The 13,051-nt window shown below is 45.9% G+C and overlaps 1 protein-coding gene across 3 annotated transcripts in view; it reads right to left on the reverse strand.

Annotated features, from left to right (window-relative positions):
• Positions 1 to 4,937: 4,937 nt before the first annotated feature.
• Positions 4,938 to 13,051, reverse strand: part of Fer (FER tyrosine kinase) — a 333,973-nt gene continuing 325,859 nt past the window's right edge. For all 3 annotated transcript variants that reach the window (XM_057755315.1, XM_057755306.1, XM_057755297.1), the window contains one exon: positions 4,938 to 12,906. In XM_057755315.1, the coding sequence (XP_057611298.1) occupies positions 12,764 to 12,906 (143 nt within the window). In that variant the 3' untranslated portion in view covers positions 4,938 to 12,763. The remainder of the gene's footprint in view (positions 12,907 to 13,051) is intronic.

A 13,051-nucleotide genomic window follows, 5' to 3' on the forward strand; every position in this document is an offset into this window, starting at 1 on the left:
GATTCTGCAGCCGTTCGGTCCAATGGAAACAGACAGAGGCTTATATTAATTATAATCTATTTGGCCTATTAGCTCAGGCTTATCAACTAGTTCTTACAATTTAAATTAACCCATAATTCTTATCTGTTTAAGCTAGCCACATAGCTCGGTACCTTTTCTCAGTGAGGCTTTCTCATCTTACTTTCTCTGTGTCTGGTTGGTGACTTGTGCCTCTTCCTTTCTTCATTCTAGAATTCTCTTAGTCTGGTTGCCCACCCATACTTTCTGCCTGGCTACTGTCCAATCAACATTCTATTAAACCAATACGAGTGACAAATCTTTACAATGTACAAAAGGATTAACCCACAGCAGTGTGACTTCCATCAAGTGAAATTAGTGCGCATTCAACATTGGCCTTTTCACTGAACACACTTTCCTTGAAGTTTATATCCGTTGTGTATCACTATTTTGCTTTTTTTTTTTTTAGGGGGGAGGGGATGAATGAACAATGGTTGTTTTGACTTTTTACCTGTTGATGATTCTAGTTTGGGGTTATGGGGAAAAACCTGCTATAAACATTTGTTTAGAGTTCTGGCATGAGAAGAAATCTCTAGCTCCCTGGAACAATGCTCTAGGAAGCCTGAACGTTTTCTTACACTTACATGTCTGCATGTGTCTTGGTGCCTGGGCGTGGGTGTCAGGGGACAACTCACAGGAGTCATTGTTCTTCTTCTGTCATTGGGTCCCAGGGGTATTGGAGTTAGGCATATGCCTTGCTGCCCTCAGGAAGATTTTAAACATCTGGCTTCAGTCTTACTCTCTGGAGTGTCTACTTCTTGATTTTGCTTTGGTACATTAAGGTTTTTCCAGGACGTTGTCAATTCTGTTAAGTTTTTCATATTTATCAGTATGAAGATTATAATCACTCACTTGTTCAATTGCTGTTTGTGTATTTGAATTGACCTTTTCATGACGAATATGGCTCATCCTTCTTCCTTCTTAGGAAATTTCATCAGAGGATGATTTTAAATGTGATATTTTAAGTCTCATCAGGACTCAGCTTTCTCCGTCCTGTAGATTGCTTCTCTGTGACATCCTTACGCTGATTTATGGAAAACAGAACACATTTTAAACCTTTTTGTCCTCCACTGTATCTTTAAAATCTGTACAGTGAAGTCTCCCAGTGACCTTGCTCTAGGATGGATATTTAGACACAACACAGGGCTCTCAGCAAGGGCACTATTGGCTTCTGAGGCCAGATAATTCTTTAATGGAAGGTTCTGGGATGTGTCCTGTAATCTGCTGAGCAGCATTCCTGGGTTGTGCCTAAGATGCTAGCCAGTCAGTCCCCAGTTACAACACTGCCACACATCCTAGGGGAGGGAGACAAAGCTGTTCACAACTCTTAAATTCATTGTTAGGAAACATTAAGCCCCAGAGTCGCCATTTTTCTAATGTGTTCATTTGAATGCTCAGCTCATGCATTTTTAGCTTCATTTTTTTAAGTTTGGGGTGTCAGGAGACTTGGTGAAATTTATTTGCTGAACTAGCAAATTCCAGGTATCAGGTGTTCTTCCTGCTGCCTTTTTCAGTCGACCCTCTGCTCTTCTATACCTGCTGATCGATCCTGTGACTTCTGGGCCTTCTAGCACAGCGTCTGAAGAATGCATATTTATAGCAGACACATGGTCACACTCACCTTCCTGGAATATCTGCTCTCCATAAGAAATTGTGGGGTGACCGAGGTAGGACCACAAGAAAGGGTGTGTAGGAGGGAGAAGGAAGGAATGGGAAGAGACCAAGGAAGAAAGAACAGTGGTCTACTGTTTCTGTGGCTATCAGAGCCACAAAGGGGAAGGCTGAATTTGATGTGGCTTATTTTTAGAAGCCCTTAGAGTGACCTGGCTGGGGTTGATGGCAGTCCCTTCTCTTACTTAGATGCCACTAGAGAAAGTTGCAGCCTAACATTGAGTTGTTCTGCATAACATTGAGTTGTTCCTTGGGAGGCTAATGCTATATGCAGCTCTCAATTGTTGGGAGCTGCTTGTATCTAGGTTTGTCTGAACTGTCTGAAGTCCCTAAGATTATGACATACATAGGCATCATTGACCAAATCCCCTCCTACCTACTTCCTTTCATGAGACACTGATGTCCTGCTGTCTTCCTCAGTGTCATTTGAGCGACAGGACTGCCATCATCACTCTGATATTTGTCGGGGGGCACATGGGAAAGGTGGGCAGATGCAGGGGTCACAAGGGGCTGCTGAGAGACAAGTGTGTTGTTAGAACCTATAGGTGTAAATCATTTATTGGCTTTTACTCAGTTCTGAAGGAAACATCTGGTAGGCTTTTGAGTGTTTTCAACAGGAAGGCAAATATCTGGATGTGGGATAAGATGAAACCCCACTGACATCTGGGACAGGTGGGCTAGAAGAATCTCTTCTAAAGCCACCAGTGCCTTAGTTCCCTGTGACATTTATTTTTCTATTGATTCTGATATTTATACTTCCATGATAGATCAATTAGCCTTTAACAATGTCTTCTCTATTGACCTTATCACTTTCCCACCCAATGTCATCACTGCTTACCAGAGAGACTACAAAAAAAAAAAACCAGTTACCAGAATTATCTGATTCCTGAGCTGAGAATGGGCAAAAGGCTTAAAGTGAGCCACCAGCAACTCATTACAGGGTGTTTCTGTATCTGAGCACTTCTGAATGGCCCTGGGTGAACGGCCGGCCTCCAGCTCTCTCACTACTAGAAGGTGGGGCTTAGTGGAAAGCAGTTAGGTTACCAGGGTATGACTTTGAGGAGTATGGGGACCCTAGATGATCATCTTTCTTGCTGCCATGATGTGAGCAGGCCTTCTCTGCCAGACTTCTGTGGCCTGTGTCACAACAAGGCCAAGTCACCTGGGCCAAGTGACCACAGTAAAGGCTCTGAACAATGAACACAATAACCCTCTTTAGAGTTGCATCTCTTGACATTTGTCAGAAAGCTGTCTCAGCAATAAGCAAAGGGTCAGAACTCCCCCTGTAGAGCAATGGTGGTTCAGGAATCCACCCCCACCCCCCAAATGACCTCAGACTTTAGAGATCAGAGAATCTCAATGCTAGAAGGGGCCTTTGAGATCAGTGTTGTCAGGAGGCAACAGAAATGGAAAACTGTTGACAGAGGAGAAAGGGGTTAGTTAGAAGGCCATCATGAGGCCATGTAGGGAGGTGAGCACCACAGCCAATGGAAGCTAGAGAACAAGGCTTGTGGATGGCAAAACCCAGGATGTAGAGAGCGCAGGCGCAGGAATCACAGCAACTCCGCCCAAAGGAAGCATTCTGTCCTGAAGACTGTGTGCTGCTGTCCTTCCTGTCTGTCAAGACTCAGTCTTCGGTTTCTGAGCTTTTGTAAAGTGCGGTGGGTGCTTGGAATTCCTTTCTGATCAGAACTGCACCAGTTCCTGAGGTGGAAATTCCCAGGAGAATGTGCCAGCATAGATGGCGGGGAAACACCTGCTGAGGTTCACGGGGAGAGACGTCATATGGTTTCAGGAATGCTTTCAATAGAAACGAGTTCTCACTCCTGTATTTTCTACGAGCAACATCACAGCTGCCTGAAGAAATCACTAGCCAAAGGGAGGGCACGGTGATGTGTAGGCTTCAAGTGCCACGGAAGCTCGGGATTTCCAGAGATGCTGCTCTTTCCTCATGGGGAACGGGATTCAGTAGGGGAGCCAGGGTGACAGGTGCACCTGGTCCTAACGAAGTCCAGAAAGGCAGAGCTGGTCCAGGATTCAGACAGAGATGCTGGGCAAGCAACTCAACTCCCATACAGACAGTGATGGGTTGTCAGAAGGTGTTCCAATCCAGAAACACCCAGAGGGTACTGGGTGCTGTAAGCAGTGAGCTCAGAAGATGGGATGGGTGCTGTGCTTACCATAGTATACAGGCTGGCTTTATGTCAACTCAACACAAGTTAGAGAAGAATCCTCAACTGAGGGAGTGCACCCACAAGATCAGGTTGCAGGCAGGGTATTTTCTTATTAATGGTTGATGGGGGAGAGGCCAGCTCAATGTGGGTGGGGCCATCCTGGAACTGGTTGTCCTAGGTTCTATAAGACAGCAGGCTCAGCAAGCCATAGGGAATGAGTCTACATGGCTTCTGCGTCAGCTCCTGCCTCCAGGTCCTGCCCTGTTTGAGTTCCTGTCCTGGCTCCCTTCGTGATGAACAGTGATGTGGAAGTGTGAGCCAAACAAACCCTTGCCTCCCAAGTTACCTTCGGTCATGGTGTTCCACCCCAGTTAATAGCAACACAAACTAACACACTGTGGGTTGCCCTGGGAACACAAAAGCAGTTACTTGGGGCAACTATTCAAGCTCAGAACTTAGGAGACAGGGCTTGGCTTCATGCAGACAAAGTAAGCGATTGAGAAAATATGGGATCACCCAAAACCTAGGTAAATAACAGCATGCAGTATTGAGATGGGCATGCAGAAGCCAAGCCCCGCACCAGAGCGAATATGATAGACAGGTAGGTACCTGAACTCCCGCACTTCAGTGTGGTTCCAAATATTGGTTCCAGCCACCTTTTCCCCCTAAATTCTCATGTTACAGCTAAACAAGTCATGTTGTGAAAAACAAAACAAAATCCCCCAAAATACATTTACGAAAATTCTGGCAAACTCCCAAAGCACACAGAAAACTCGGATTGCATTTCAATCTTGAGATCTCAACAGAAAGAGACGATTGGACTGGAGCAGCATAGTCATCATCATCAGGACTGATGCGCTTAGTTACAGAGAAACCCAAAGCTAATAATTTCATGCAGTGCTACAGCCAGAGGAGGCCGGTTACCATGGAAATCTCACTTTCATTTTCTTCTTTTCTGAGCATATTTATGTGGTAGAGGAAAAGAAATGTAAACACGGCAGAAAGATCAAACAAGACACGGCACAGTTTGCTGTAAATATTTTACATTATTACAAGAACACAGTGAAAAGGCCCTGCAGACCAATGGATGGGAACTGGTCTCTGGCAGGAGAAAAGAAGGCTATCCCCCCAAAATGGCCCAACTTTACAAAAATGGTGAGTCTGTTTTTAAAACTGTAGAAGGCAATTTTCAGAACATTCTGTAATGTTAGCCAAAATTCAAAGTGTATTTCTTCTGAATGCAAAATGTAACAAATAAATACATGTTAAAGACAGATCAGAGATACAAACAACCAAAGGCAGACAACCAACTGCTATAAGCGTGGCTGTCGTCCACTTTCAGAATTGTTTACAAAGCCAGAAAAGCCACTGTGGACCCTGAACATGTTTTATACTTGATATTTTCAGAAGCACCCTATTTCCAGTGTTTCTTTTATCCACTTCACAAATATATTATTTTTAAACAAAAAAGAGATTAAAGGTGCTTTAACCTGGTATTAAAATGGCCATACACTGGCACCCAAGAAAACTGCGAACCGACCACAAGGCAGGGGTGCTTGGTTCACAATGACGCTTGCAGATGGGACACTTAGACAGCAGGTAGCTGAGGGCAGCCCTGCTCTCTCAACACTGAGTTCATCTCCAAGTAACAAGCAGAGAACGCAACTCAGGAAACTGTATTTCTGCTCCTGCTCTCTGTGCTCCTGTGCTGGGAAAATGGGGGAGGAGGTTGAAAGCCCACAGTAGTTGCATGGCCTGGGCACCCATTGAGTGTGATGGGTTTTCTTTTTGTGCTCAGTTTGCTTGGATTCCTGAAGAAGTCAGAGTATTTGTGTGTCTCTGATGCTAACTTTCATTCTCTTGTATTCTCTTTAAACTTGATGTGGTTGCATAGTTATGCTTTTGGAGAATTCTGGAATTCTAGAGAACTTACCAAAGCACTCGGATCAGACTAAAAAACTCAGACACAAACTATGGCTCAATGTCAACAGCATTCATCTCCGCTGTCCCCAGTTGCTCAATCCTTTACACACTGAAACACAAACCTAAAACCTATGGGCAGTTAAACATCTAGAGGTGTTTGACACAAGAAGCTGATTTGGCAGGCAGTCTTGGTGGTCTATGAAGGAGGATGAAGCTGTTCCACAAGAACTGTGCCCACAAGGACAGCGGAGCAACAGACACTGTGTTAATGAAGTGAAATTCCAGCAGACAAAGGGTGTTTTGTGTCTCTGGCCACTCTGACCCTGAATTTGAACTAAATGAGCTTCTTTTATGTTTGATTTGATGCTCAGAGCCACTTGGTTGTGAAGCTTACCTATAGTAGCCTGTTGAAGCTGGAGGAAACCATCCCATTGACAGTAAATAAAAAGCGAGCTCCTTTGGGATGTGTCCACATCCTGGGTACTGTGTCTATGCGAGGCCCAGGGTCTGAGGAGTGATGGGAAATTCTCTCACGGTGGAACTGTGCTGAGCTTCGTGTTGCTCTTCTGATTGCTGTTAAAGGAGAGCGATCACAGCTAGCATGGGACAGGCCCCGCAGCACCCCGTGGCTGATTTACCACAGCCCTCTGTGCTCTGGGTGAGGATCAAGCTGGGTGCCTGCTACTGTGTTTATACACGCTAACAAGTACAGCATTATCTGAGGAGCTGGCAAGCAAGTTTTCCCCACCAAATTCTTTGTAAGAGGAAATCCCTTAGAAAAGAAAAGGCATGGAATGGTGAGCCAACACAGAGTATCAGTAACAACAGCTATCTGAGTCCTCTTAGCCCCTAAGGGTTTGAACACAGGGGCTCACTGCCCTGCAGTGATTGTCAGGAAACTCGAACACCTCAGGGTGATTTGACAAGTGCCCCATGAGGAAAATAGGAATGGGGACTTCACGGGCAACTTCTCTTTTCATTCTTGGGTTCTTGCTACGCTCACAGGTGACTGAGGCGTGTCTCTTATGGGGTTCTGTTGGGTTACAGGCAGACACCTGGCTTCTTACGGGGCCAGTCTAGCATCTGCTGGGTGGCATTTACAGCCTACTTATCTGATGCTATAGAAATCCCTAACAGACAGGAAAGGAGGTACTCTGGGCAGCTACGAGGAGAACTGATGTCTTCGTACAGTGTTCTGGGGTATCTAGTAAGGCATACTGGCTTACTCTGAACCCTCACCGTGCCCTCTTAGTTGAAGCTTTGGAAGACCACTTAACATGATGTAACTTGAATAACTTAGCTATTGCTCTTAAGAGGATTTAGAGGACACCAAGAGAATTAGCCTGGAGTAGCGTGTGGATGTTCAGGGCATTGCTGTGGAGTATTCTGTCCCACTATTTCTTTGGGGGCAGGGAGTCAGCTTGCTAGCTCAAGACAATAAGGAAACTGGACATGCCCACAGTGGACTTAATGTCCTTAGAAAAAGTTCCCAAGCCTTTGCCGATAAGGCTGCTCATACAGCATACCTGCCGCCTAAAGATGCCATCTCCACAGGTCGCCTCCTCTCATAGGCTCACTGTGTGCTTGGCCTTGTCAAAAGAGGCCTGCACTTCCTGTAAGGCAGGGAAGCCCTGAGAACTCTTGGGTTTATAAACCAACAATTAAGGCTTCTCTGTTCTGGTAAAGAGAAACATTGCAAAGCCGAAGATGAGGAAGGATAGTAGCCAGCAGTCAAAACCGAGTACTGAAAGCTGCAGCTCTTAGCCTTCCTGGGCCTGGCATGGCAGGAGGGAGGGAAAACACTCCGTGGCAGGTCTTTTGCTGTCGCCCGGCACTCCAGGCCTCTGTGGAACACCTGCATCTTACTGGCTAAACAGATGTTTGGGCACATAATCCTGAAGTTCAATGAGAGATCTCAGTAGATATTCCTGCTTGAGGATTCTTACAAGTAAGGAAGCTAAACCTGCCGTGTTACAGTTTTCTTTTACTAAAGTGAAACCCAGAGACATCTGACAGTTTCCTGTAGACCCCACACTGAGCTGTATGTGCTGTAACTCAGATTCCCCATGCTTAGAAAATGGGCTCAACGCCCACCTCTGTAGCTTTGCAGGGAAAGCAGCTACTTCCTGAGACCTGGGGGTGGGGCTGGGGCATAAGACAGACCAGAGAGTCTACTGAAGCCCTTGGAGAAACAGTTCTAGAGGCTGAAGGGGTGTTATGTTTGGGACTGTCCATTAGGAGGCGGGTTCCCTGCTGCCTGGTCTCTGGGCATTTCAGTGGGTCTCTCTGATGTTTTCACTGCCCTCTGTCTTCCCAGATGCCTTTGCTGGATGCTCACTCCCTTACCCCACTGCACTGTGCTTGGCCTCAGAATGTTTTTATTTTTCTCCTTCCCTTAATTGTTACTAGTGTAAAGTCAACAAAACAAAGGTACTTTTCCAGCTTCCCTGGCTGCTTTGTTTCCCTTCATATAGCATAGTATAGCAGGAAACTCCAGGAACCACGGAGTTACTTACTAGTGGTCAAAGGTGTCACAAGATGACGTGAGCATGTTCTCATTTAGGAATTAGCTTCTACTGCATAAAAAAGCTATCTAATAAGATGTGAAGAACCCGTGGCCTTCGCCACGGATGTTTGAGCATTGATAACTAGTACAAATGTAGAGGCTTTGGCTCCTGTCCCTCAGGACCCAGCACAGGGGACCACTTGGAATGTCACCTGGCCCAGTGTCAGCTCTGGGCGGCACGCCAAGCAGTTCCTGCTGCAGGGAGTGGCCCTGGCTCTTTTGCAGCTTTGGGGCTGTTGATCTGTTCTGGGTTTTGTGGGAATGGTTTGACACCTGGTGGTTTCCTCAGGCTTCAAGGGGTATTATCAGTCTCGTCCACTTTCTCCCGCTGCTCCAGGGAACTGGTTCTTTTCTGTTTTGCCTCCCTGCATGCCTAGGCAGCTCACTGGCAGACCTGCTGCGCCCTGCTCATTGCTCTTGGGCACTGAAAAGGAATGAAGAATGTCATAGCAGGTTTTCCCCTGCTGTCCCAGAATCTTCATGCCTGTCAGGATAGAGTGGTTCTAATGCCAGTCCTGAATTTAATCTTTGAATTAGTAGAGGGCAGTGGGGTGGTTTGTGGGGGTGACAGTACATTTCTCAAACTGACTTAGGGCAGTGATATATATAGTTGATTGACCATCTGTATCAGAATATGACTTTCAAAGGGACATTTTACGGGAGCTTAAGTCTGTATCAGTAACTCCTTGCAGGGTGAGCTTGCTCGCTTTTCAATCAGTTTCTTATACAGAAATGAGTGATACATAGTACACAGTCACACTTGACACGAAACTAGTAAGTCCAGAAAAATATAATGTAAAAAAAAAATCTAATTTAAAATCGTGATATTTAGAGTAAATCAGTTAATAAGAGGTAATAATTTTAATAGTAAACTCTCATGCCGCTTTAAGATGGATTTCATGTCATATGAAAGCTTTGATCCCCTCTACTGATGATAATGGCACATAAAGCATCTCTGCAGCTCTTTCAGTTCTGGTGCTAGTTTGTATGAGGGCTTGGATCTTCTGTGACAATCGCACCTGCTATCAAGAGGCATGGAGGATGTCGACGGCGTGACAGGAGGAAGAAGGCTCAGGCCGACAGCCCCTTTCAGATGTCACTCTCTTGCCTCAAGGACACACGGTACATTAGGATGACAGCATGGACCATGAAGGGCTATGCCTCACACTCCTCTGACCATGACACACTCCACAGATCTGTGCCTGCAGCCGGTTTGCTCGCTCCCTGAGTCCCAGGGTGCAGCACATATTGCAACCAAAATGCTTGCTTAACAACAGTCTTGGTCCCAGCACTGTAGAGCTGGTCAGGGGGGCTACGAAACAGAAATGGGGCTCAGAAGGAAACTAATACAATCTCAGTTATAAGAAATTCTGTTTCCCAAACAACCATGCGGTGGAACCGCCTGTGAGATGCCCACTGCTGACTCCGGGCTGTACTGATGTCTGTGAGGTGCCCGCTGTGACGGGGAACTAACTCTACTGTCCGTGTTGTCTTGGAAAAAGGAGGAAGAAATCACATGGCACATGTCCCTGAGGACCTTGTAGCGGGAGGGGCTGAAAGAAAGCGTCACAATCTCTTATGGTTTTCCTAAAAAAAAAAAGTGGCTTTGAGAAAAAAGCTTAGGTCACACAGGACATACAAGGATGGCAGAAAAGTTCCCTTCTTTAAAAAACAGTGAACCACTCGTTTCTAATGAAGGCTTCTTGTGATTCAAGGTAGGAAACGGCAGACGGAAAGTCAGCCTGCTCGGGTTTACGGCCTTCTCCTTCATGCCCTGACGGCCACACTGAGGGAGTGCCGAGTGTAGCTATGAGCAGGGCTATCAGCAACTCTTGGATAATCCATTAGTAAAATAAAGGCTTGTGGCCATGCTCAAGCGTATCCACACTAGTGGAAATTTTGGGCAGCATTGTTTACTATTATTATTTAACGAGACAAATCCTAGAATTTTGTGCATGTCTACAGCCTCTTTTCCCTAAATCAACTTGCAAATCAGAACTGTATTTATATGTGCACTTTTTGGGTATGGATTAGCCTCCTAAAGTACATAATTCCAATAATTATCAGTGACAGAAGGGATGAATAAATTATGCTTCCAGCATAACAAAATTAACAGTAAGAATGTTTTGCATAAGCTTTTCTTAATGCATGTGCCTATGTTAAGTTTAATATTCTATACGACTGACATGATCCTGAAAGGCTCCCAATGAGTTAATCTTAAACTGTACCTCTGCCTGTTCTGGAACAAAGAATAAAATAGAATTTAAATGCTGCAGATGTCAAGATGTTTTGAAAAGCTTTTTTAATTTAAGCAAAGAGTTATGATGTGAATTGCAAATCCCAACAGCCTAGATGAGTGAAATTATCAACTCCATGTTCTCTTTCCAGCAGAATGCAAGGATTAAGCTTCTGGTCTTGTTCACAGAGTTAGAGCCAAGCCAGTCTCCTTTCCCTGGCTGGGAGAGCAATGCTGAGAGATGCTTCTTTCTTTTTCACAGACAAACATTGTATTATAGGCAGATTGACTTGGAAATCCTGAAAGGGAACATCTTATCTCCTTCTGAGGGCCGGCATAGGCCTGGAGAGCACATCGCCAACTCTGAATTCTGGACTCTGTGCTTGGGTTTCCATGGTGGGTGCCATTAAAAGCTAGCTCTGCTTTAGCAGTGTCTGACCTGTGGGAGCGCCGTGCTGTGCCAGGCCTGCTCTGTGTGGGGCAGTGTACTTCTGTGGGCAGCCGCACATGGCCTCTACTCTAGTCTGCAGTGTACTGCTGTGGGCAGCCGCACATGGCCTCTACTCTAGTCTGCAGTGTACTGCTGTGGGCAGGCGCACACGGCCTTTACTCTAGTCTGCGTGTATGAGTTTTAAATGTGTAGAAAGTGAGTGAGGAGGCTGGAATGACGGGTATGGTCACACTCCTCTGCAGTGGTCTCCTCTGGAAGTTAGAGTCTGCTCTACGCTCTACGCTGCCCGGAAGGGAAGGGAGAGACTTCTCATCTCACAAGCTCTTCAACACAGGCCAAGGAACCCCTAAGGTGAGGGCTTAGTGAAGACTTCTGCACCACATCTTCCCCTGAGTGAGAGCACCTCCCAGACACACTGATCCTGAGACAACTGTGGATAGATCATGGGGCAGTTCCCTGGACACAGCTGAGATTCAGTTCAACCAAATCCTAGTTTTAACTGCTGTATACTTGATAGGCCAGAGACACCTTTAATGATGAGCCTGCTTGCATACCTGTGAGCTATCAGGAAGGTTTCCCGGCACTGCCTTTAGGGCAAAGAGGAGACGGAAGTGTGGGCATCCCTAGGGCTTTTCTTCATTAAAAGTCCTTGATTTCTGACCCATCTATTTCATTCCTAGCCACAGTACTCTTCAGTAGGTGTCTGTGCATATGAACCATGGGTTCTGAAGGTTCAGAAACTGGTACAAAGAAAAGGAACTCCATTCTGGGACTGTCCCCTAGGATGAAGACACGGTTATTATTATGCTTCTCCTTCCGTGGACTTCAGTATCTCTAAGAAAGCTTCCACTGGAGTCTAGGAGCTCCTGAAACATTTCTTAGACCTTGTTAGGAAATTCAGACCACAGACACAGTGTATTATAAAGGTGCAAATCTGGAAGGAAGGCCGGCTGTTTTGTCTTCTCCCTGTTGAGCACCGGCTAGTTGCTATTTTCCCAGCCTGCCATCCTGGTCACACATGTCTCTTGCCATCCCTGTCTTCTGCAGTCTCCTGCAGAAGCAGCTGCCTCCATCCTGTGTGCTCTCTGGGAATTTTCCACGCACTACTTTCTGCAGCCTAGACTGAGGAGGTAAAAGACAAAATAACACAGGGGTGGGATGTTCTCACTGGGCTTGTTCTGACAGGAAAGAAAAGAAAAACCCTAGGAGGTCCAAGTAATTCCCAATATATGATTATATTTATAGATACAATCTTGCCTTGGCAGAGGAGAAAGCCCACTGTGGTGGGAAGGCATCCTGCGAGCGTGCGCTACCAACGCTGTTTATAGCACCGACTGAGGAGGGCCTGCGGCAGAAGCCCATGGGCTGTGCCTCAAGGAGAAGACCTTGGAGGGACATCAATGGTCCTAGGCAGGAAAACACGGGCCTTTTATCTTCTCAGTTAGGCCTGTGCTTTTCTCTGGGCAGTGGCCTCAAACAGTAGGGTTCTGTGGTTAGCTAAGACGGCCCTGGGTAGGACTGTTTATTTTTGAATAAATTTGCCTTTAACATATTTAAAGTGGAACAGACTTTTAAAAACCCAGTTAATAAAAAACATAACCTTCAAAGATGGCTGTAGTAAGGTGGTATAAAGTCAGGGTGGCTGAGGACAGAGTCCCATAGGTGGAATCTGGCCCTTGCTGGCACTATGTGATTTTCTTCTTGATGGCAGTGAGCTCTTTGTGAAGGTCGCTGAATTTAGGGCGGTTCTCAGGCTTATAATCCCAACACTTCATCATGATTTTAAAAATCTCTTCTGGACAGTTCTGTGGGGCCGACATCCGGTATCCTGAAGATTCAGAAGAAGAGAGAACTCAGAGCGGGGGAAGATACGAACACTCACACAGGGCATTACGCTGTATATAGTATGCTGCTTGTAGGTGTTAGTGCCTTATGCTGTAAGCAGGGCAGAAACTACAGCTCACTGCTGGTGT

This window comes from Chionomys nivalis, chromosome 2 (genome assembly GCF_950005125.1).
Source record: "Chionomys nivalis chromosome 2, mChiNiv1.1, whole genome shotgun sequence".
NCBI lineage: Eukaryota > Metazoa > Chordata > Mammalia > Rodentia > Cricetidae > Chionomys > Chionomys nivalis.